Source organism: Tyto alba, unplaced genomic scaffold (genome assembly GCF_018691265.1).
Source record: "Tyto alba isolate M040663 unplaced genomic scaffold, T.alba_DEE_v4.0 Super-Scaffold_17, whole genome shotgun sequence".
NCBI lineage: Eukaryota > Metazoa > Chordata > Aves > Strigiformes > Tytonidae > Tyto > Tyto alba.
Genome location: NW_024881279.1, coordinates 3,405,217 through 3,429,245, shown reverse-complemented (window position 1 = coordinate 3,429,245; position 24,029 = coordinate 3,405,217). Strand labels below are relative to the sequence as shown.

General features: G+C 47.5%; 1 protein-coding gene across 1 annotated transcript in view; it reads left to right on the top strand.

The window, feature by feature from the left end:
- The window catches only part of PDLIM4 (PDZ and LIM domain 4), a 53,280-nt gene that overhangs the window by 20,089 nt on the left and 9,162 nt on the right, over positions 1–24,029 (top strand). The window contains exons 3-4 of the mRNA XM_042790395.1: positions 4,986–5,070; positions 22,016–22,194. Coding sequence (XP_042646329.1) covers positions 4,986–5,070; positions 22,016–22,194 — 264 coding nt within the window. The remainder of the gene's footprint in view (positions 1–4,985; positions 5,071–22,015; positions 22,195–24,029) is intronic.

Genomic DNA, 24,029 nt, shown 5'->3' with positions numbered 1-24,029 from the left:
GGTGGTGATGGTGCCGATGAAGATTTAGCGGGATGGTTTGGGATGCCCTGATGATAAATTGTCCTGTTCCAGAATCGTCTTCCCAGCTGTTGAATCCCAAGCCAAGGGAGCACGGGGTCTGCTCTGCCTGCCTTGCTGGTACCTACAAGGGAGGGTAAGGGCAAGTATGTGGCAGCTGGTTGGAGGAGATCCCGGGTGGTAAGCAGCCCTGTGAATTATTACTCACAGAAACGTGATATGGACATCTTGGTATTTATCCACAAAATGTATGCATTTGACTTGTGGCCAAGGGTTTTAGAGTTTTAAATAACATAAATGTGTGGATAAGGATGATCACATGGTAAGACTTGTTCTCTTTCTTTTTTGCTCACTCTGAAGTTGTCTCTAAGTTACACAAATTAAGAAATTCCTTGTCAGGCAAGAAGTGTGCTTTCTGGTTCCCCTGCCTTGGGAGTAATGTGTTTGTATTCCTGTGATGTACAGGGAGGAATTCATGTGTATTGTGAGACTTGTAAAAAAAAAAAAAAAAAAATAATAATTTTGATGCTGTTCTTCTCAGTCCAATCCAATTACAGCCCTTTCTTTTGATAATAACTCAGGGGCTGTTTGTGCATGGGGCCGTGCTGGAGGACTGGCAGCATCTGCCTGGCCCCAGGCGCAGCCAAGGGCTATGGGGTTGCTGTGTTGTATTTATTTCTTGACTGTAATGTCAAAGCATAAATCCTCAAAGGTTCAGCTTTGGTTCCTTCTATCTAAAATAAATCCTGGAAGCAGCTTCTTCCCCCTCTGTCTGGTGTGCGCGCTGCAGGAGCGGCCCTGCTGGGCCCTTGCCCGTGGAGGGAAGGTATTTCAGAGACGGTAACTCTTCTTTTTAAAATAGCAGCTGTGGAAAGCCCTGCCCAGCTCTGGGGGCTGTTTTGCTGTGTGCAACCCTGGCAGAGCCCAGGACGAGAGGCTGAGGAGGAAGCAAGCGGGTGTGCATGGGCTAGGAAAACCCAAATCCTTTCACAGGCGGCGATGGCGTGCAGCGTGGTGCTCGCTGTGCCGATCAGATTTGTTCTCGTTTGCTTGAGACCAAGTGAGTGTCCCCGTGCAGAACGGCAGCGAGGTCGCAGCTGGGAGCTGAGCCCTGCTTCCAGGGGATGAGCAGCATGCAGAGAGCCCACATGGACCGATGCACCCTTGCACCTCTGCTGAGCCTCCTTGGAGACTCTGAGTATGGAGATTTTTCTATTTATTGCTGCTCTCTGTACAGAGATGGAGTTTCTCTGGAAGTTTCTATGGGAAAAAGCCCAATAACGAGTTTGCTGGACGTGTAGCCCCAAAAGTCCCTGGAACCTCACATAACTGATGTTATTCCGAGCCCTGCTCCCACCTCCCCCAGCTCGTGGAGCTTTTGTCGGGGTCTGTTTGCTGTGAGTGGTGCAGGCACGCTGCTGGAAGATGGGAAGGATGACAATGTTCTCAAGTTTCCAGTAAAAGTACAACTGAAAAAGTGAATCACAGCTTCCCCTCCAGAGCTCCTCAAGGACTAATAGAGAGGAAAACCGGCAGCTTTCCAGAGCCTCGATACCCAGCAATGGTTTCAGCTGAGAGGAATGAAGGAGGAAAAAATCCCACAGCTTCTTCACGTACCCTGGATGGGCCGGGTATGTTGGGGTGCTCAGCAGAGCTCAGCTCCTGTGCCTGTGCAAAGCCTTGCACACCTTGCACGGCAGGCAAAAGCCCTACATCAAGTTGCAGGGATGGATCCAACACCGTACAGTTATTGTGGCCAGGTTTGCAATCCTGGGGAATTAAGAGCATCAGCCGTAGCTGCTTCGAGACTGACTTCAGCTCCTAGAAGGAGAATGGCCACAACAGTGGCAAAAATCAGTTGTGACCTTAGTGATGTGCCATCATGGGAGGTGAACAGCATTCAGGAGATGGGTGGGAACCTGGAGCCAACCCCCACCCTGGAGGGATTCTACAGATTGGGGTGAAATACAGCAATGTGGTGGTTCTAGAGGTTTGCGTAGCTGTTGCCTGCTCCCACCTGCACGGCTGCACAACAGCAGACAGCGGCAGCTCGGGTCCGGTCTGGCACTTTCCCAAGTGCTAAATATTAGTTTATAAGGGGGTGGAGAAATTAGAAATTCAGTAAGACCCAGGAATTCCTGTGACTTAGAAGCAGCTCTACAAATGCAGAGAGAAAGACTTGCAGATCATTACCAGGTGAAAAAACATTTCCGTAAAATATGTGAGCATATGCAAGTAATCTTTTTGAGAATGACATTGAATCTTTTAGAAAACAAATGGTGGGATAAAAGGTGTCTGCAATTTTATTTTTCTAGTTATGTCTCGTAATGGGTCCATTTCCCACAAAGGCCTGGGTTGAAGGCCTTGTTCTAACCCAGGTCAAGTTATTTTTCTTAGGATTGTCCTGGCAGCCATTAAAATAGAGTGTTGTTAGTGCGGGGTAATGATTTCCACATAGCTGACTTTAATCCCCTGCAACACATCTGAAAACACTTTTCCTGTCCTTGAGCTGTAAATTAAACAACTCGGAACATTTGAGTGCGGCGTCTGATCTCTCACCCATTACGTTAGAAAAGTGTGATTAGTTTTTGCTGTTGCCTAAACACAAAGCTCTGACTGTTGGTAGTGTGAGCCTGATGCCAGGGTGGTTTGGGGTGGCCGTGCTGCCCCGAGGGCCCCCCTGTTCCAGGGCTTGCCTGGCTCCCCTGTCCTGGGGGGCTCCTGGGGACCCCCCTTCGCTGCTGGTCCTGCTGCGGAGGTGGGCATGAGGGTGTGAGCTCAGAGCATCAGCCCATGGCATTGTACTCTCAGACAGAGTCATCTCGTTATTATTTGGGATCGCCTGGTATTCTGCTTTTCCCAGGGAAAAGAGAAAGTCTCCCTGTGTGACCATAAATGCTTATCAAACTTATGACTTGCATTTCTATCTGGGGAGGCTGGTGTTTCTCCCAGCCCCCTTTGCTTTTCCTTTAAAAGTGCCAAATAGAACCTAAATTGTGCCCTGTCAGCTTAATTTCAGAGTAGTTCAAGTGGAAGCTGTGCCTGGGGTAAGTCTGGCTTTGTTCGGGCCACTGCTGGAAGCTGTGCCAGGCCACCTTGCTTATACCAAGAACTTTTGGTTGCTCTAAAGAACTGATGGTGAAGCCTCGAGTTTAATCATTAAAAGCACTATCAAGGGGCTTTTTGCGTGCAAACCTAAATCTGGCCACATCTTGCATTAAGTGTGAAGACACCTATGATACTGTTTGGAAAAGACAAGTTTAGCTGCTTTCTGGTACAGACGGTGTGATCTTTGCTCATCAGGGGCATGGGGAACTGGGAAACTCCCGCCAGAAAGTGCTGGTGGTACTGGTGACTGAATGCTGTAGCATCACGCGGAATGAGTCTTCTGCAGTCCGCATCACTTTCTGAATCTCGCTTGTTATTTAGTGACAAATTGAAGCCTTCAGGATCCTCTAAGCTGTGTTTGGCATGTGGGCTCCGGAGCTGAGCACAGGGGAATGTCGCAACTGCCCCTTCTCAGCCCCACACACCAGGCTGATTCAATGTAGGGAAAAAAGCACGGAAATTATAATGATGATCTCTGCCAATGTAATTAGGCATTTTCATTGTTCTGGGCCTCCGGATAAAATTCTCAATGTGGAAGCAATATACGCAGCACTGGATCGTGGCAAAAAGCGGGTTGGGATTGCTAGGAGTGCTGCTGTTCCTGGGAAGGAGCGTTTCTTTTGTCCCACCAAAAGCATTCGGAAAGACCAACTTAAAGTGAATTGTCCCAGCCTAAAATTATTACAGTAAAGACAGTTTATCAGAACAAGAAATCTAGCTATGAGAAAGAGTACGTTATGCCCTGTTGAAAAAAGTTGTGACGGTAATACTTGAGTACCGGTTTGCAACACAAAAAGTTAAATCCTCAGGGGATGGATCCTCAGGGGATGTGTTAAAGCCAGTGGGAGTCTTTGCTTTTGACAAGTTTTGGATGAGACGCTGAATTTGGAAAGGTAGGTTTGTATGCTGACTGGTTTAGATGCAAAATACCAAAGGTAAAAAGAAAAAAACACCCCAGGAATTCCTGGGTTAAAACTGTGCTCCTTATTTTTCAAACTTGGACTCTGCAGATAATTAAACCAAAGCTGAACGTGGTGTGTGGCAGGGGCCAGAGTCCGACGAAGGGTGCCCCGAGTGTGGAAGAGGACAGCCACGCTGGAGATCACATCCCGGCCGTGTGCCCAGGCGCCTCTGTGGGGAAAAAAATAATCAGGCACATGGAAAATCTGTGGACAGTGGCAGCATCCTCCTCTGGCTTGCCTGAGATGCATTTCTGAGTGGAAACTGTATTTTTAGGGATTTTTCTGTCTGGCACCTGTTGAAAGGGTCAAGATGATTCACGCAAGGTCACATAAGCCTTCTCCCTGAAAGGCATTTATAGAATTCCTGCTGTGGTCTAGTATATAGGCCTGCCAGGGAATGCCTATATATATATACATATATACACACACATAAACTTGTATATATACACACACATAATCAGAATACCTTTTATGATTCAGAGCCAGAAGAAAGAGGCAAAGCCAGGAGTATGCAAAACAAGAACCACCACAAGCCTGTCTACTCATTTCTTGAACTGAAATAAGTTTGTATCTTAAACTCCACAATAAGCTGGAGCCTGTAGTTCAAGAATGGTTTTGAGCTTTTGTGGTTTTAATAGCCTGGAACTGGCATCTTCTCTGTTTACCACTGTACTATTTCTGAGGTTAATTTTAGACAAACACTATATATATATTTTTATATCTATATATATATATGCATTCCCTGGCAGACCTATATACTATATATATGTTTGGGTTTTATTTTTGGTTTGGTTTTTTTTATTATTTATTTATTTATTAAAGTATGTTATTTTTCCTAGTTGATTTTTTTTTTTTTTTAAGCAATTTCAGTTGAGTTTACTTAATTTCCCATTGCAGAGCTGAAGGGAAGACCTGGTCACCCCCTGTTCTGGAAGATGGCAAGGCTCAAGCGTACCGGATCAACATAGAGCCAGAACCACAGGTATGGCAGCAGAAGCTCTGCACCCAGGCTGGTTTTCCAGCGTGATTTCCTGAGGAGAGGAGATCCACATCTGGAAAGCCCCCTGCTCTGCCTGCAGTCCTTCCAGAGCTTGAGGAGTCTCTATGTGTGGCTTTAAAATGTCATGTTTGTGTAGACTTTTCCGTGCAGGTCTTGCTGTGCTTTCCTTGCGCTGGTGAAGCTCAGGCTCCCGTGGTGAACCAGATCCCTGAACTGATCTGGCTTAAACCCAGCTCTGTATTTGCTCTCCGCCCAAGTTAAGCTTTGTTGAATCAGTTTGCCAGTGGCACAAGGAGGCTGGGGCAGGCAGCACCCAGCACCAGACCCCCCTCGAGGCCAGTGCCCAGGCTCGTGGTCAGCATTATTGTTGCTGGAGGTGTCGGGAGCCTTCCCAAGGGTGCTGCCGCCGGTGCGCGCCCTTCCCGGAGCACAGCACGCCCGGGGGCTCTTTGCATCTGCCTTGGCCGACATGCCTCCATCGTGGCTGCTTCCAAAATCCACCTCACCCTGCTAATCCCATGGCAGTGATTCACTTCACTTCACATGGTGGTGGATGATTATTTTTTTTTTTTTATTAATGGTCTCCTCTTTTTTTTTTTTTTTTTTTTTTTTATTGTCTCACTCCTTTCTCTTCCTTCTCTCTGTTTTGCAGCTCGTCTCTTCTTTCTACCTTCAGCTCTTTTCCCTAGACCCTCCTGCCAGCACAGCCTGCAGCCTGCCCTGCTTTCCCACCCCGTGGTCTCCGAGAGCTGGGGCAGAGGCAGTGCAGTCTCCAGCACCAGCCTGCTACCCAGAGGTGGCTGGAGCTGGAGCTCCATCCTTCATACCCATCTCTTAACTAATAGCTCATTAATGAGGTCAAAGACTACTCTCATTCTCCTTTGGCTACTCAAAGGGAAGAAGAATGGTGTCTAGCTCCTCCCTTTCTGCCTCTGAGTTATGCAACTGTTGGGTTTGGCCGTGCTGGCCCATCACACGTGCTGTAGAGGTATCTGGGGAACGAGGAGATCAGGAGGAGGACATGGGGCAGGGGGGGAGCTCGGATGGGTGCTGAGCTGATGGACATGCTGCAATCTTTCCCAGGGCACACAAGGTCGTGCATGGCAGGACTGAAGCCTGCTGAGCCTTCTCACTGCTGCAGGTTGGCCAACCTGTCCCAGAGCAGCGATGGAGGCACCAGAGCTGCCTGCAAGCTTCAGAAAACAAAACCACTTCAGTTCAGGGAGACAAAAAAAAAAAATCCTGTGATTGCCACAGCAGTGCGGGAGTACTCTTGTGCCGATGCTGAGTGTTTAAATATTGCTTCTTTTTGGTTTCCTTCTCCACAAAGGTGGTTTGTGTCCTGGGCTGCTCCATGAGAGCTTATTCTCCAGCGCTTGCAAAGTGCTCACGTGCAGGTGCTGCTGGCTTAGCTCTGCTGCTCATTCCTAGAGGTGGCTCTTCACATGCCCTCCCAAGGTCCCCCCACAGCCCTCCTTCAGCTCAGTCCAGAAGGAATATAAGACCTGCAAGGGTGGAAGAGGGTGGGATGCCACTATGAGGAGTGATGTTGTCCTCGTTTCCCTTTGAGGAGCGGGGAGATGGCACTGGCAGCAGAGACATCGCGGACTGACAAGGACAGGGGGTGAGGTTCTCCAAACCCCATGAAGAACAGCCCCACATAGTCACACCTGTGACTGTTGGCCATTGCAGCCCTGTGACAGATCAGTAGAATTTGCAAATATTTTGCATCCCTGCCCTGGGGCAGGGGGGAGAGAGGCTGCAGAACGGCGGCACCAGCCCCGGTATCGCACACGAGCGACCTGTGGGTCTGCTCATCTTTCCTGCCCTGACTGACAGAGCAGGGTGATCTGTGTGCTTGGGCTTTGAGTTCTGGCCATGTTTGCTTCATTAATCAATTACAGCAATCTTTTTTTGACAGATATTTTTTCTTAATAGACTTTGATGTGCCCAAAACCCTATGAATAATATTAAATAAGGACCAAATGTGCAGCAGTTTTGCTGCCAGATACAACATTTCTGAGGTTTAATGCAGATTGGATTTGAATCTGACTATTAATATATGTTACATATGGATCCTTTTAAAAATTAGACAGTTACATAGAATATAATGAGAGGGTAGAGATGGATTTTCCTGAATCCAGACCTACACTGAAAATGTCTAAATCTGTGAAGTACTCCTTTTCAATGACTGTATCTCCACATTGTCTTGCTTAATGGTTTTTCTGGTCCCTCTGAGGAGGTGGATGTTTCTCTTGCGTTGGTTGCACGCTCGATGTGCTGGTCGACTCTTCTCCCTCCCCAAACTGCCTGTGTCTTGAGCGGGGCTCACGCTGACTGCTCGGGACGTGTGCCAGTAGCTGTCCTAACCCCGGTGTTCTTGCAGATGTCCTCTGTCTTGCACCATGCTAAGGGTGATCAGCAGCACCCTTGCAGCCACGTCCTGTCCCCCAGGAGCAGAGATCCCGGTCGTGGCTGGCGTCCCCTGTGCAGCGATGCTGTATGCCCCAGGGCTGTCCTGTGCTGCCTTCGTTCAGCCCCTGGAGCTAAAGCCCTCACTAGGTTGTGAGAAATAAAAGACTCATTGTAAAATAATAGCTTGGCACAAAATGTTCCACCTTTAGGTGCACTTCCTTGAATCTGGAAAAAAAATAAAAACCGATCTGCTTTGAAACACGGGGAAAAAAAATAATTTGTTGGAATTCTGCCCTCGAATCACAAAAATAGGTTTGGGGTTGTCCTTGAAAAGGGTTTTGAGAGTTTTACCCCAAGTGGCCTTTCCAGTAATGTGGAGCACACGTCTCTCCTTATTCCAGGTTTTACTCTTACCAACTTTTCCATCCTACTGTGCAAAGATGTCTTGAAACTCTTTTGACTTGTGTCTACACTAATTCTTGATAAGGCCTTGAAACATGTGAGCATGAGCAGAATGCCTAAATCTGTGCGATTTCTAGAAAAGCATGTACCGTATAATTACATTTTAGGTTATTCAGGTGCAATCTTCCTCTTGAAGACAGTGAGGCTTGGAGTTATCTTTCGTGCAAGAGAACTTGGAAGGTATCAGACCAGCTGGTGAGCTCTCCTCTCTTTCTAAATCTGTGGTGGTTTGTCGGTTGAGTTTTGTGGAAAATCCCTACTCAGAGACCAAGAATGTAATCAATCCTCCTTATTAAAACTTTGATTAATGCTGTGACTGCAGGGAATAATTGCCCTCACAACTGAAGAAGCTAGAAGTGAAGAGAGCTGCTTGTTCACAATTAGCAGAAATTTCTCTGAACAGGATGCTAGTGAGTCACCTTTGTGAAATATTACTTTTAAAAAAGCAGACTTTGGTTATTAGCTGGTTACACTGTACAAGCCTGCCCTTAACAGCAAGGGTCTATAGAGGAGGATGCAAATTCAGTGATATTCAAATTAGCATCCTAAATAACGAGGGGCTGTGTCTGTCAGACCTGGCCATGGGTGACGGTGGGACCCACGGGGATGCCGTGGGGCAGCTCGGTGCTCTCCAGCCAGCAGCACCAGCGTGTGACATCAGGATTGCCATCACACAGACGTGACATCACTGCTGATGTGTTGGGATCTCTGGTCTCGCGTCACCGCCGGCTCTTCGCCTGGTGCCACTGTCCCTCCCTGGCAGGTGGGGAGAGCGGGAGCACTGGCCCATCAGTTTCTGGAAATCCCACTGTCTTCAGCTTCTTGTAGCGTGAGCTCGCTAGTCAAAATACTGCCATGTGGTGCTAATAAAAGGAGAGGATGTTTGTTTTCTTGACCATTCCCATACTGCCAGAATTGGCAGCTTGCTGGCCCGCGAGGGCTGGAAATGTGGGCTTCAGGCTGTGGGGCAGAGCCCCGTCAGCGCTAATTGACAGTGGATCAGGTGTCTGAGTGTGAGAATAATTGCAGCAGAAATTAAATTGGCAGCGTGTAGCCAGAGCTGGAATAGGATGTGAGTCCTCCCAAACCTGGACGCTTGGCTAAAATAGGTTATGTGGAGTGAAAGGCTGGGTTTCCTCTGGCTGTCCGGAGAGGGAGAGGCACTTCCTCAGCGGGAATGGCATCCCAGTGCCACCCAGCTGGCAGAGCAGCACCAGTGTCCTCCTCAGGGGAAGGGATGGGGACGGTCTGTCGATGCTCCCGGTCCCCTTTGCCTTGGTCCTCTCTCGCACTGTGCCCTGTGAGCAGCGGCTTTCCAAACCCAACCATCCGACTGGGGGGTGAGCTCTGAGCCATGGGGACAAGCTGGTCTTTCCATGGTGTCAGGGGAGTTGCACAGGAAGGATGAGAAGGCTGGTTCTGTTCATCACTTAAGTTGGTTTTGGTTTGGTTTTTTTTTTTTTTTTATAATGTGTTATTTCATGCACAACGCCAGATTCTCAGTCCGTAGAGATTCACGCTAGTTTGCTCCAACTAAAATCAGGAGCAAGGCATGCAGGCTGCCATGTGAAAATACCAGCCAGGATGGGGTGAAGAGGAGGAACTGGGGCAAACCTGCATCTGCCGTAGTTCTTCAAGCAGCCTGAACCTGGCAGTGCAAGAAAAGCAACGCTACATGTAAGCCAGGCTGATGGACAGTGCAAAAGTACCCAGATTTGCTTCGTTAGAAGTACCATTGTTGGATGGGCTCAGGTCTGTTTGGTTGCAGGACTGGAATGTGCTCGAGGGGCAGCACTGGCTGGCAGGGCAGGGGTGACCCTGCTTTCTGGTGCCCATCTGAAAACCTGCTTCTTCCCTTTGCACACAGGCTTGGCACCATCATTCCTGTGAGCTTTTTGTACCTGCCCTGACCTCGGAAATAGCCACCTTGTAATAGAATCAGTCTACTATACTACTGATCATACTTGCTCCTAAGTGAAAAAAAAAAAAAAAAAAAAAAAAAAAAGGTGAGCTTCGGGTGTGAATCAGAGCCTCTGGTGTTCCAGCTCTGGGCACCTGGGAACAGGGGGTTTGGTGCTAACTTGTGCCTTAGCTCTGACTTTAACAGCTTTAAAAATATCTTCAATATTCTCATATTTATTTTTGGCCTCAGGAGATTATTGTTACTGTTTTTTATTAAGGATGAATGACTCCTCGTTTGATTAATTGGCGCCAAGTGTTGCTTTGAGTTCTCCATGGGTTGGTGTTGTGCAGGAAATTTCCATATACGTCTTTTTTGCAAAAGCCACGCTTGTTTCTGTGAATCGGGGGTTAAAGCCTCCTTGCCGGAGAGGTGGAATTTCCTCTCTCAAGGTGACCGACCTTCCTTCCTCCCCTGGGGATGGGCCGTGGCTGCTCCTGGGAAAGCTCTTGCCAGGAGCCCCCGGCCCTCGCACGGGCACCGGCCGGTGCTCGCGGGGCAGGAGGAAGGGGAAAATGTCTGCCTCGTGCTTTTGGGAAAACAAAGGATGAGATAATGCCCTGGCACGAGACCGTGTTCCCGTCGCATGGGAACTCCCAGCGTGTTGGTTGAGGATTGATTTAATAGCAGAAACATGCTCAATCCTGACAGCCTCTGTAAGCAGCCTCAGCCTTGAACTGTGGATACTCGGGCAGCGTTTCACCCTCAAATATCAGGGGTTTATAAACCACCGAAATCTGCTGATCTAATTTACTGGGTGAAGAGGTTACACACAAGTTGATGCACACTTGTGTTTATTTTTTTTTTCTGTGATATCCTATCGAATCACTTGAAAGCAAAGGCATTCTCTGTGTATCACCATAAGGTGTCAAACTGTTGTAGCTGTAACCTTTTCTGTGAAGTCTTCTATATACCCCTTGTATAAATCAGTATCTTTAAGCGAGCTTCAATAATCCTGGTATATGGAAGAAAAGAAAACAATCTTGGGAAAAAAGGGGAATGGAAACTTCAAAATGGTGTTTTCTTCTGTCCAGGTAACTTGAATAGTTTCTTCTCACTGAAGGTAAATAGGAGCTATACTGAAATAGTAACAGCGTGGGGTGATTTAGGACAAAACAGAAGATGCTGTTGGCTAAAGCACTAACACAGATACATCCCGTGTGATTTTACCTGATAACATCAGTTTCAGTGCTGACTCTGTTAACGCAGGTAAGGAAACCGCCCGCTTGTGTACTCAGAAATACCAACTGTTTGTGCAGAAGCACACGTGGACTTCACAGTGTTCCTGCTCTTAGCCATCGGGGAAAAGAACTTATCCCCATTCCTTTTTTTTCCTTGTTGCTCACTTCAGATGAATGAATTGCTCTTTGCAGTCACTTGTGTGACCTGCTGGGAGGAGAGTGTGCAGAGCGAGCTGTCTCGAGAGGCTGGGGGTGTGGGGGGGATACTGTGTGTGCAGGGGAGATGCTGGGGATGTGGGGGGGATACTGGGGGTGGGGGGGGCTGCTCACTGGGGTCCCCCAGCCTCTGTGCAGCCAGGCCAGTGGCACAGGGCATGCAGGGAACCGGGACAGCCGGGCTGCAGCAGGGCTGGGACAGCCCACGGCCACTGGAGAGCCTGATTGATGATAGCAGGAAAGCCAGAGACATGTTTTTGACTTGGGATGAGTTTATCTTCTTTAATAATGAGTGAAAGGTTGGGGCATTCCAAAATGAAAAAGATAATATTATCCTATTGTTTTTGTTGTGTTTTCATGTGTACTTTATCCCAGCTTTTACAGGAAGAGATGTTCAGATAAGTCATGCTGATGAAGTAGGCATCTTTTGGTTTTAAGCATGTATTGTTTCTGTAGTCTGAAGCTTAGCTTGTTGCCAGTGATGCAGTTTGGGTTTTTTTTTTTCTTTCAATTAACTGCTGGTAGTGGCTATGGAAAGAAGTCAGAAAGTGTGATACGATTAACACCTGAAAAAGCAACAGTTTCCCCAACTGGGAGTAGAGGAGAGAGACAGTAAATTGAAAAGGATGAAGTCAGGACATTGCCTGTTAGTGTTAAGCTCACTAAGTTTGTTCTTTAAGCCAAACACCAGATAGTGAGAAAAGTGATTGAATGGTAGTGTTAAATGGTGGCTCGGCCAGGTGGCACCGAAATGGGAACAGCAGCATCTCCCCTGAGAGGTGGGGGAGCAGGCAGGAGGCTGGGGAGGGCACTTGCCATGGTTTTGGGATTTTTCCCCTCTGTTGCAGATGTTTTCTGTCAGCGGGGAGGTTGGTCCAATGCACATGGCAGGGGCAGCTCGAGGTGGAGCGGGGGCAGGAGCATCAGCCTGCCCTGAGCAACACTCCCCGCGGCGGGAAAAGTGACCCTGAGCTCTGGGGACAGAGGGAAAATCCTTCCTGGGTTTAGACTGTCGTTGAGCTTAGCTGTGGCTAGGAGGGCACTGCTGCTGCCAGAGAGAGGAGGAAATTTTGCAACTCTTCCACCTTTTTTTATCCAGGGTTATTGTATTGCCTTGGGGTTTCAGTGACGTTTCTTTTCTGTTAATGGTCATTAGCTTTTCCTGTATGGGTGAAAGTTAAATAAAACTTATAAGATACATAGAAGTTCTTTTATTCTTAGGCTTCTTCACCTACTCTAATTTTTTCTAAAATTACTTATCACAAATATTAGTTCTGTTTACATGTGCAACTGACTGAGCTTGTTTTAGGACTACGAGAGCTGGCGATGCTCACACCTAGCCTGAGCCTTCGCACAAGTTTATCGAGTTACTGCAATGCAGCAGTTACTCCCATGTCCAAATGTATTTACGCTGGCTCTGCAGAAGGGCTTTGTCTGCAGAACTTTGCCCAAAGGTGTTTTGAAAATGCGGCCAGTATATCCTGTGCCCTCCGGTTCAGCAGAGCCTGTGATTCCCAGCTATCTTGCTTTTTTATGGAAGTGTTAATAAAACCAATACATTTGTACAAAGCCCTCCTCTGTCTGCTTGTTAAACACCCCCTCACACCCTTGATATTAAAAACATGCCCTCTGCACTGGAGCAGGCGAGATAAATGGAAACACATTTTAATCATTCTTGATGGTCTTGGGTAACTTTTTTTCCATTGCTGTGGATTTTTAAGAGATCCCTGGGGAACCAGGTAGCTTAAGGGATAAAGTTGTGGCATTGCAGCTCAAGTCCCTCTTGAGCTCTTTTAAGTCGCAGGAGGGCTGTGGCCTCTCCCCGGGGGGGTGAAGCTGTTTGCTGGAGCTGCTGGGAACCAGCAGCCACCAGACCCTCGCCAATGGCCATCAGTGGGACTGCACCAAGGTGGAAAAGTGCTTGCTCCTTCAGGAGGGTCTGTGTAGGTTAATTTTCTCTCATTGTGCGAGACTGTCCCTGGGTTAGATGTATGCTGTCCTCGTGCTGTATGATGTACAGTGCAGAACGTGTGCGTGAGCAAATACAGAGCTGGAATATTTTCCTACCTTACCCTAAAACCAGTTTATTTTAATAATACCTCCTTTTATATCACAGAACTGCTTCTCATGAGAGCCCTCCTTCAGAAGGGGGTGGATGTTTTCCTCCTAGAAGTTAAGAAATTCCCAACCATCATTTACGAATGGTTTAGAAACTTCCCCATCCGTGCAACTACGTTTCAGATAACTCTTGTCAGGGCTGCTGTAACACTGTCAAAAGTGACACATCATTTAAAGCTAGTAGGAAATGTTTAGCTTTTACCTCTCGGGTGCTCTCGGCCAGGTGAGCCGCAGCCTGGCACTGGCCCCGACGGCTCTGCCGTGCCCAGGGCGAGGGTGGGGGGTGCTTTTGGTCAAGCCCCAGCTCCTGGAGTCATGTGTTTATGGAATTACTCCTGAAAAAACAAAGCCAGGCTGCTGTACGTAAAGGTCTGTGTGTTTTACCTGTGGAAACGGGGTTTTGTGGTTGGAAATTTGCACTGACGGGAGGCGGTGAGGCTGACATCAGCCTGCTCCCTGCCATAAGAGCAATTAAATAGAAAGCAATGGAGACTTTCATATAATGCTTTTGGTGTAGCTTGAAGAGGTTTCAGCAGAACTTGCAGCATGTAATACAGAAGTAAGAACTTTAAAATGAGCCGGACTGCTGGGTCCAAGACCATGAAGCTGAGCAAACCTTAGCAATGCTCACAGGGGCTGCACCCCTCTGCCCACTGGGACATGACCCACGGGTGTTTTTCAGCACGTTGGAGACCTGTCACGGGGCCCTGGGGCTCACTTTGAGCCCCTGTCCTGAGATCTCATCTCCTGTGCACTATCAGCCGTGCCTTCTCAGGGTACAGACCGTCCTGGGGACGCGGGCGGGCTGGGGCTCGGCCAGGCTCCAGCTTGAGTCATGTTTCACCTGGACGTTGTTTGGGGCCTTTTAACTAAAAGACCATCTGATTTTAAGGGTTTGGTCTCTTATTTAGGGAAATCTGAAAAACTAATTTGGTGTTTAGCTGATGACTATGAAAGGAGTGTAGTAAGAAGGACGTGATGGCTAAAGCTTTTCTTCAGACGGTGGTATACACTGAAAGAGGAACTTGGCAGAGTATTTGAAATCCATTTCATAAAATAACCCACACACTCTGTTCATCCAGCTTCAGCAAACTACACCCAACCTTTTTTCTTATCTATTAATCTTCTGAGCTGAGCTAAATAGTGGGATCGTACTTACTAGAGCTTTTTAAAGTTAGATTGAAGCTTGCTTAGTCTGGAAAGCTTAACATCTCGACAGGACATCTGAACTGCGCTCATGGGGAAATGTGTGTTAAAATAGGTGTAGCTTTTAAAATTTACCCTTTTCCCCCAGCTTTGGGGGCAGCCTTTGACACAAGGGTTTGCCATGGGAATTCTTTTGTGGCAGTGAGCTGGAGAATTGTGATCCCACTTCTGCAGACATTGGCCACGGTGTAAATCTGTTATTTACATTCAAATGAACCCAGTGCCATCCGTCTCGTACACCTCCTCTGTGGGGTAATAATATTTCCAGGACTTCTGAGCCAGTTTATCAGACACTGTTTTTGCTGTTGAAAAGCCGGGGGCGGGAAGAGGAAGGGTTCACTCTATTGAAGTTGTCTTCTGTGCACAGGCTGAATTTCAGTCTTGAGGGTATCAGGATATGCTGGGGTACATCTTCAGGCCTAATTGCTTGTCACACTTCCATGAAAGAGGACTAACAGCAATGAAGGCAGTCAATTTTTGCCCACAGAAAGCCCTCTGCCAGAAGTTGTCAGAATCAGGTCGTCAAAGTCTGACTGTACCCCTTGGGTCAGAAGAAAAGGCAGCCACAGGCTGAAACTACACCTTTGCTTTGAAAAAAAAAAAAAAATAAAAAAAAAAAAATCCTTGCCTGTATCCTGTCATTTCCTGAGTTCACCCCGTTGTGCCCTGGGCAGCCAGCAGTGCCAGGCGCCTGTTGGAGAAGCCGGGGAGCCCATCACCAGGCTGTCTGGGCGCCTTGGACAGCAGGCACGGTGGGAATTGGGGCTCGAACTTCTGCTCAGCCCTGCAGGAACCGTGCTGGGTTTGCTCTAAGCTGACTTTCCTTCAGGTGAAGCTATGGAGGCAGGTGCTCTGATGGTCTCCTAATAACAATAATCGTGACATGCAAATGTTGTCCCGGATCTGCAGGAAGGTGCTCTTGCCCTCTTCTCCATGGCAGGCAGGGAGGGAGCAGTGCCAGAGACACATCTTTTAGCCATATATTGCAGAGGCAGTTGGAGAAATGCTGGTGGGCTCTGCAGAGCACATCTGGGCTCCATTACCCAACCTCGGAGCGAGAAATCCAGCACCGATGGGGAGCTGGAACACTCAGGCTCATCCTGCCGCTGCTTCAGGATGGACACAAGTGACCAAGCGTGGTCACAGGAGGTACCTCTTCCCAGTGACCCCATGGCCAAGGGATGCTTGGACCTCCTGGCGCACAACTAGCAATGCTCGTGCCTCTAATTCCACGTTTTGGCAGCAAGCGGCTGGCTGACGCTGACTGATCGCGTTCTGGTTTTAGGAAGAGAGTGGATCTGAAGTACATCAAACTGAAAACTGCTTTCGGCTGAGCTAAGCTGTTAATGACCTTCAGCTCTGTTTAAATCTGGTGCAGCATGTGTTTATAACGGAGAGCAGGACTGGCTCCCCTGGGCTTAGGAAAATAAACGTCTTGCTGGGGATCCCCGCAGCGGCTGGACGCCTGCGCTGGTGGGAACCGGAGCCGCTGCCGGTCCTGTCCCTGCTGATCTTCTCCCACCGCTTCACAAATGGGCTCCAGGGTGGATCTGGGGCTCGGAGGTGTAATTTTAGAGGTGTGCTTGGCTCTGCAGCTGGTGGGTCTGCTCCCAAGGAAGGTTTCTCAGATATGCTGGAGCTACCGTTTTCCTTCCAAATCAGGCCGTGGGTGTAGGTGCCTACATGGAGGTTGTAGGAGCCAACGTTGGCCTCTTAAATTATCATTCTTCAGTTTTAATCTCTGTCTGATAGTCCAGAAGTTTAGATTAATTATTTTGTTTGTATTTCTGGCCTTTTAAGGGTCTAATTTAAAACACTGAGAAATGAATGAACTTAAAATGCTTTCGATGAGAATATGAAGTCTGATATTCTCTAAAGCTGTGGCTAAAACCTGTGGTCTGCAGCTAAAGACCTGCAGATGAAAAAATCTGGAAGGACAAATAGGTTATTTTACAAAATGGCCAAGAAAAAAAAATAATCCTTTTTTTTTTTTTCCGTAAGAATAAGAAAACTTGAGGCAGCAAAATGGTCAAACTTTAGGAAAGTAAGGTTGGATGTATTTTACCAAACTGTATCAGAATACAAATGCGAGTTGCCAAAACTCTTAAGAAATCATGTCTCGTATAGCATGTTCTCTGAGTGCGAAGGGCAGTGAACTCCTGCAGCTCGGCAAAACGCAGCCCTGAAGGGGCCGAGCTTGGCTGGTACGGGGCGGCCGAGGTGATGAGCACGGGGGGACTTCGGCTTGCCAACAGGCAGGTTTAGGTTTAAATCCATGGGTTAAACTTCCTAGCTTTGGATCCCAGTTATTCCTGTTAGACAGCTGAAACTGTGCTCACCTTGATGTATTTTAAAAATCTGAAGAGATTTATGCTTTTTGTTGGCTCTGCAAAAGGTAGTTTCAAAATATGATAAACTCTGTCCAAGAGAGACAGGGACTGAGACTGATTTTCAAACCTTTAAAAAAATCCTGGTTAGCCATGTGTTTTCCTACTTAGGGGAATACTTATTTCAGCAGTGATTAGCTTGATAAAAGTATTTATTGTTTGAGTCTTCTGTCCTATTACAGGTTGACTAAAAACCCTGAGGGATGAGAGTGTCTCAACTGAGCTACTCCAGCAGAGCCAGGGGCACAACTGCAATGAGCAGGCAAAGCCTGTCTTCACATCCGTTACCTCAAGTATGCTTTAGCTCTGGTGAAGCCACAGAGTATATTTGTATTTCTGTTGAAACCTTCGACTTGTTTCTTTTAATGCTCACCTCTAGGTTTCCTGAAATTGGAAACGATGTGTCCTGTGAAAAGCATTTGAGCTTCATCACTTTGCTGATGGTGATCATTGCTCCGCTGGCTGCGTCCGGGCATCACGCTGCAGCTAAATTAAATATCTTCAGCTGATAGAGGGGACGAGCGATTTGCTAATAAGCAGGCGTGGACCAGAGGGACTTGCTAGAAATTGAATAAGTGCTTATAGAAGCAGGAAGGAAAAAAAAAAAAAAAGTTCTCCATATTTCTGACTCTTTGAGGAATTCATAGGATTAAATCCTTCATTCAGCATCTTTCCTTTAAATATAAAAGGAAATCCCATGTTTTAAGAACATTGTTTTTCTTCCATCACAGAATTCCCATTTAGAAGGGCTGCTGAAAGGGATGCCGGGTGCCGTGCCGGAGCATGCCACCCCTGGGGCTGCCCCTTGCAGAAGCAAGGCCACCAGCTCCCAAGCAGCTCAGCTGAGCTCCTTTTCTCCCTCTTAAATGTCTTTTTTTTTTTTTTTTCCTGATGAATGCCAGGACAAGTTACCTGTTGTAGTGTCATCCGGATGGTTGTTGTTTCCTTTATGCTTTATTTTCTAATCGTCTCGAGAGATCTTGTTTCAGTTTCAGTTTGATAGTATGTTTTTACTATAATAAAAGTGGCATCGGTCCCTTGTTAGTAGAGTCTCGTTCTAAGCACCAGCCTTACCACTCGTTGTATCTACGTGAGCAGAAGTTCTTTGTGTGGCCCCCGCAGAGCCGGCTCTGCGTGCCCAGCTCAGCCCAAGCCCAGCACGGTCACCAGCTGCAAACACGCTCCCTTTTGCCAACGGCTGTTGCAGAAGAAAAGGTTTTCATTAAGGAAATCGAAGACCTGTTCCTGTTCTCAGCAAAGGTGCAGACCCAATATATGAGTCCTGTTTGGGGTAGAACAGCCTCTTTCTTTTCCAGATTTCCTCGTGCGTATCTCATGAACTTTTTCCCCTGTGAGATTTATAGACAGCCTTCGTATTTCACCTGATTAGTGGTATGGGCTGTTTGCTTCAGAAAATAGCTCCTTTCACCCTCTCAATGCTGCGCTGTGTGGTGGGGACAAGAGCCAGGCATCCCAAACCCGGTTAAATTTCTCTTTTATCTTAATAAATGGTGGCACCCAAGAATGTGCTTGAGACTCTGCGTACGGGAAGCCACCGCTCAGTGTGCTTGATAAGGCACAGGCTGCATTCGTGCAACGCTGATAAATGCATCTTGAGGAGGAGGAGGTGTTTTGGTGAGGCCGTGCACGGGCTGGCTGAGGCAGGTGGTTGCTGCAGGTCACCTCTGTTGTTTGCTGTGGCTCGTTCTGCTCCAGATAATCCATTTTCCTCTGCTCATCCCTTCCCGTGGTAGGAAGGGGCAGGCTGGGGGTCTCCAGCAAGGTGGGGATGGGAGAAGGTTGGGCTGGCCAAGGGTGCTCTCTGCACATCGTGCTGGCTCGGTGCTGCAGCCACACACAAAACCACCCCAAAACCCACCAGCTCCCTGGGACTGGGACTTCAAACAGCTCCTTTCTAGCTCTGCCTTGCATTTATCTGGTGGGGGGGTGGCTGCGTGGAGTGTGTTTGCCAGGAGTGGGGAGGCCAGGGCTCCAGGAGCGCCAGGCGCTGCGTGTCAGGAGGTTGGTTACGCTTCATGATCGATGGCCGTAGAAATCAAGCGTGAGAAAATGGACTGCGAGTTTGTGTCGTAGGCTAGAAGAGTTCTCGTCGGTGAAACTTCGCAGGCCAGCTCTTCGGAAGGGTCTGTAAACCCTCTTAATTCAGAAGAGGCCGTAAAAAGCAGGAAGAAAAAGCCAACAGAGAAAAGCAAATTAGATCCCAAAGGGGGGGAATTTTTTCCGATCTTGAGTTTGAAAACTGGAAAGAAATCCATCTGGTTCTAGGTTTCTGAGAACGAATGCATGAGTGTTTTGCACAATGGGAAGCCTTGCAGAGGTCTCCCAGCCTTTGAGATGAGAAAAAGGAGACTGAGCTCTGTCTCGGGAACAGCTTTTTGTGCAACAGGGAAATTGCATAGCAGAGAAACTGGGAGCAACAAGGAAAGCAGACCGGTGTGCTCTCCGAGGGGTAAATGCTTTCTGTGCGCTTCCCACAGAGCTGTTAGCTGCCCCCAGTATGAAGCACAGCTCTCCAGAGCCTGCGAAGAACTTGGTGGAAAAGGCTGAGGGACATCCATTGCTTCATCTCCATGTCTTGGTCTTGGTAGTGGGAGAGCTCCGGTGTCTGTCCGGAGGAGCCCGTTGATCCCTAGGGATGCTGCTGTGGCTTTATAACAGGGCTGAGCTGCCACCGCCACGAGCATCCTCTTCATCCCACAGGGACGAGGAGCTGGTGGCAACCGGGGACACCGAGCAGCTCGGCAGTGCAGGGAGGGCTCTGAAACATCTCCCCCCGCTTCCCATCACCCGGCGCTCGTGCCTTTTGGAGAGCGCCCAAGCAATAAGTTTTTACCTTTATAGCAACGTTTGCTCTCGAGGTACAAATTGCCGAGCTTAGCAGGGATGAATGGGCAACACTTTACAAGCTACCTTGGATGAAAGCAAGTCGGTGGGGGTGATGGTCTCCAGGGCCTTCGATGGAGGAGGTTTTCACTCCAGAAATAGCTGCCAGCCCCGGCGAAGGGTCTGGGTGTTCCTGGTGTGGAGGAGCCAGGGGGACAGAGGAGAGGAGAGCAGAGGCTCCAGCCACCACTTCCCTTGGACCAAGTGTTCATCTGGGCCCCGACGCACAGATAATTAACCATAATGCCTTTTTAAAAGCATAACTGTAGCTCACAATGGCCTGCCAGCCAGCATGGGCCATTGATTTTTTCCCCAAAATGGTTCTGATCCTTCTTTTCTGCTCAGTGTCACGGCTGAAAGTGTTTTCTTTATTTCCCTTGAAATAATAATGTAAATCTGGGAATTGGAAACCCATAGCCTGGTTGGTTTTTTGTTTTTGTTTTTTGTTTTTTGTTTTTTTTTTTAAGAGTATAAATTGGGGGAACTGTTAAAATTATATTATTCCTGGCAGTGAAATTCCTTTTTTAATAGATAATTTGAAGTTATTACATTGGAAGTAGTTTTCCCCACATGTGTGTGCATGCACAGTGTGGAAGGAGCAGTGCCGAGAGGGTTCGGGGTGGCTGCCGAGGCTTTCAAGGCGGTAGAAGTGCTGGGAGCTTGCCGGAGTCTGTAGTTTTTCAGCTGGCAGGAGGGAAAAAAACTCAAAGACACCATTTTGCAGTTCTTAATTAAGCCCAGTTTTTATCAATGGAAGTTTTGCCTTAGGAAGAACTGAAGTATTGGACTTTTTCTAGCAGGATCTGGTTTTTATTTTTCTTAGCTGTTCACTTTTACAAGGCTTGGGAGCACCAGTATTTTCTGCTATGCACCAGTGATAGACATTTGTTTCCAATTAGTATTTATTGGATTATTTTAGTCAAAAGTAAGCTTTGTATTAGAGCCCTACAATATGTACTTTGTTATTTGTTCACAGGACGGTGTTTTCTTTTTCTGCTTGGTTTTGCATCAGCTTCAGTCTACTGAAAAGCTGGTGAGAGGCGTCAATGCTGGGGATCTGCCCTGAAAGAGATTAAACAGATTACAGCCTTTTATAGCAGCATCTATTTCTTCCATCGGTACAGGCACATTTCTGACTCGCATGGCTGGAAACAGCAGCAGCTGGTGCGTGTCCTCAGGCTGTGTCCGGCTTTCTACTGCTTTTCCCAATTCCTGGAATTAGCTGGTTGCTCCCCATGCTGAGCTTTAGTGGGTAAAACCTGGCTCAGGTGGCTTGTGGCAAGATTAGCAGTAGGTACTGCTGGATTTATGGGTATGCACGGGGCTGGCTAACAAAGCTTTGGAAAAACACATAGGTAATGTTTTATGTAGGTAAAATAATATGGAAAACTTGCGGTTTAATGGCATCTGAGTTTCTGACTTGAGGTCGTATGACAAAAGAATTTCCGTAGTTTGCCTTGGGAATTAAAAAGCAAATGAAAATATGAATAACAAGCTAAACCCTCGACCAGTGCGTTTTTCCTGCCATAAATGACTGATCTTATTTTGGGAGAAAACCTCCCAAAACGAACACGGATCTTTGTGGATGAGGGTAGCTGCAAGTAGGAGCAAATACCAGGATTGGCCCCTTGGCTCCAGGTCTTGCCCAACCTGCACGGGTAGCTGCAGAGCTCGGGTTTTATCCTGCTTTGCTAATGTAAATCAGGAGTGATTGCCCCGAAGTCAGGAGAGCGATAAGTGCTCTCAGAGTGATGCAACGCGAAATGAGAAGCAGACTTTCTTTGGCGGAAATAACAAATATGCTTTTACAGGAGAATAAATGCAGAATACTTGGCAGTGGCTCACTGTGGAGAAACAGGCAAGTTCATTTGGTCGGAGACCAAGAAAAGCTGCAGAGATTCCGCAAGATTTAACTGCAGGTCAAACCTGAGTTTTCCTTTTCCTGCTGCCTATCTCTGTTTTCCACAGCACGTATAAAATATTATCACTGCAAACCGCACGTCCCAATGCAGCCTCTCCATGCGTATCCCACCAAGGACTATAAATCTCAGGTTTTTCTGCTTTTTCTTCTCTTCCAGGACAACGGGCCTGCCCAGAGCAGGAGGTCGATGCCACCGGGGGGTGGTGGCAGCCCCATGGACAACAAGCCGCTGCTGAACGTGCAGCATCACCACCCGACCCGGCTCTACGCCAGCAGCGGCTCCGAGGCGGCTCTGCCGGGGCAGCTGAGCGGGCTCCACATCGCTCCGGCCCCGGGGTAGGATCAGAACCCGGGTCCCGCTCCGGGTCCCGCTGCCGATTGTGCAAACTCAGTTTCAGGGGGGGTGGCGTTGAGGCTGTGCTGCTCCCGGAGTTCCTGGAGCTCCAGAGATGCTGGGTTCGGCTCCTGCTCCGCTAGTCAGGTGCGGGTGGGAGAGAAAAATAAAACAGAAACAAAACCCACACCCCAAAACCCCCAAAACAAATAAACCAAATAAATAAATAAATAAATGAATGAATGAATGAATAAATAAAACAAAACAAAAAAAAAAGGAGTTTTGGAGATGCCAAGTTGTGAACAAAATGGCCACGTGTATAGTCAGGTGCAGGTGGGAGAGAAAAATAAAACAGAAACAAAACACACACCCCAAAACGCCCAAAACAAATAAACCAAATAAATAAACCAAATAAATAAACCAAATAAATAAATAAATAAATAAATAAATAAATAAATAAATAAATAAATAATAAAACTAAACAAAAAAAAAAGGAGTTTTGGAGATGCCAAGTTGTGAACAAAATGGCCACGTGTATAGTCAGGTGCAGGTGGGAGAGAAAAATAAAACAGAAACAAAACACACACCCCAAAACCCCCAAAACAAATAAACCAAATAAATAAATAAATATATAAATAAATAAATGAATGAATAAATAAATAAATGAATGAATGAATGAATAAATAAAACAAAACCAAAAAAAAAGGAGTTTTGGAGATGCCAAGTTGTGAACAAAATGGCCACGTGTATCTGTGTAGCAACTGCAACACTGAATTTAAGCTTGTGATGCTGAAGCAACGTACAACTGTGTATCTTGGAGACGGGTGAAGGTGAAGGTTTTCCAGATCTACATACGATCCTTCTACTGCCGCTGGGACTGGGTAGATTAGCGGCATCAGATCCAGTCCCCAGGCTGGGATTAATGTTAGGGAGTGTCACAGGCATTAGTACCCTGTTTTTTCAAAGTATATATTCGAGGCAGGATGGAAGGCGTTTGCCCTCCTAGGAGTGGGGATCACACTTCCACAGACCCCGGAGCAAACACTTGGCCTGGGAGCTGGAGGTGTCGCAGAGAAAATTAACCCCAGTAAACTCGGGATGTTTATAAGTGTAAGATCTGCTTAACACAGCTGTCTGGGAGGCTGGGAAATAAGTAATGCTCCTAGGAAAGAAAAAGCTTTTGTGTAGCCGAGAGCGGTTTGGGTGGATAACTCACACTTTGAGACAGGTTAGGTTGTGGACTGCGATGCTTTCACACAGCTTACGCTGCTGCTGATTTATGCTCCTCCAGACTGGCAAAATATTCTGTAAGAAAATAACGTCTGTATCAAACACAAAGAGCAAAGAGAGTTTCTTTTCAGCTCAGGAACTCTGTGCCTGCATGAATTCATATTTCAGTGGCGCTGCGAGCCAGCTTATTCCCTGTGCTGCTCCAAGAAAGTTAATAAAGTTGGAAAGAAGAGAACCGCGCAAAAAATAGAGAGAACAAAATCTGATGTTATCTGTGCGTGAGCCAAAAGCCAGAAGATTAGGCTGGGTGTTTGAGTAGAATTGGGTCAGAAGTTCATTCCCTTTGAATTTGTGCTCGATCGGGCTGGACTGGTCAAAATCTACCCTTTTTCATTGAAAACGTGTGAATTAATGTACAAGAGGGCTGTAGCAGGGCAGACAGGCACTTGGGGAGGGTTTGGGCTGGCTGGGAGTTGCAGGGATCGGTCCTTTCCCATTTGCCCCTCTCTCAAGAGGTCGGAGCAGCGGGAGAAGCCGGCAGCAGGGATGGGACTGCCAGGCAGGTCGCTCTCAGGAAACGGAGCTTTGGCTTCTCTTTGAAAGTGAA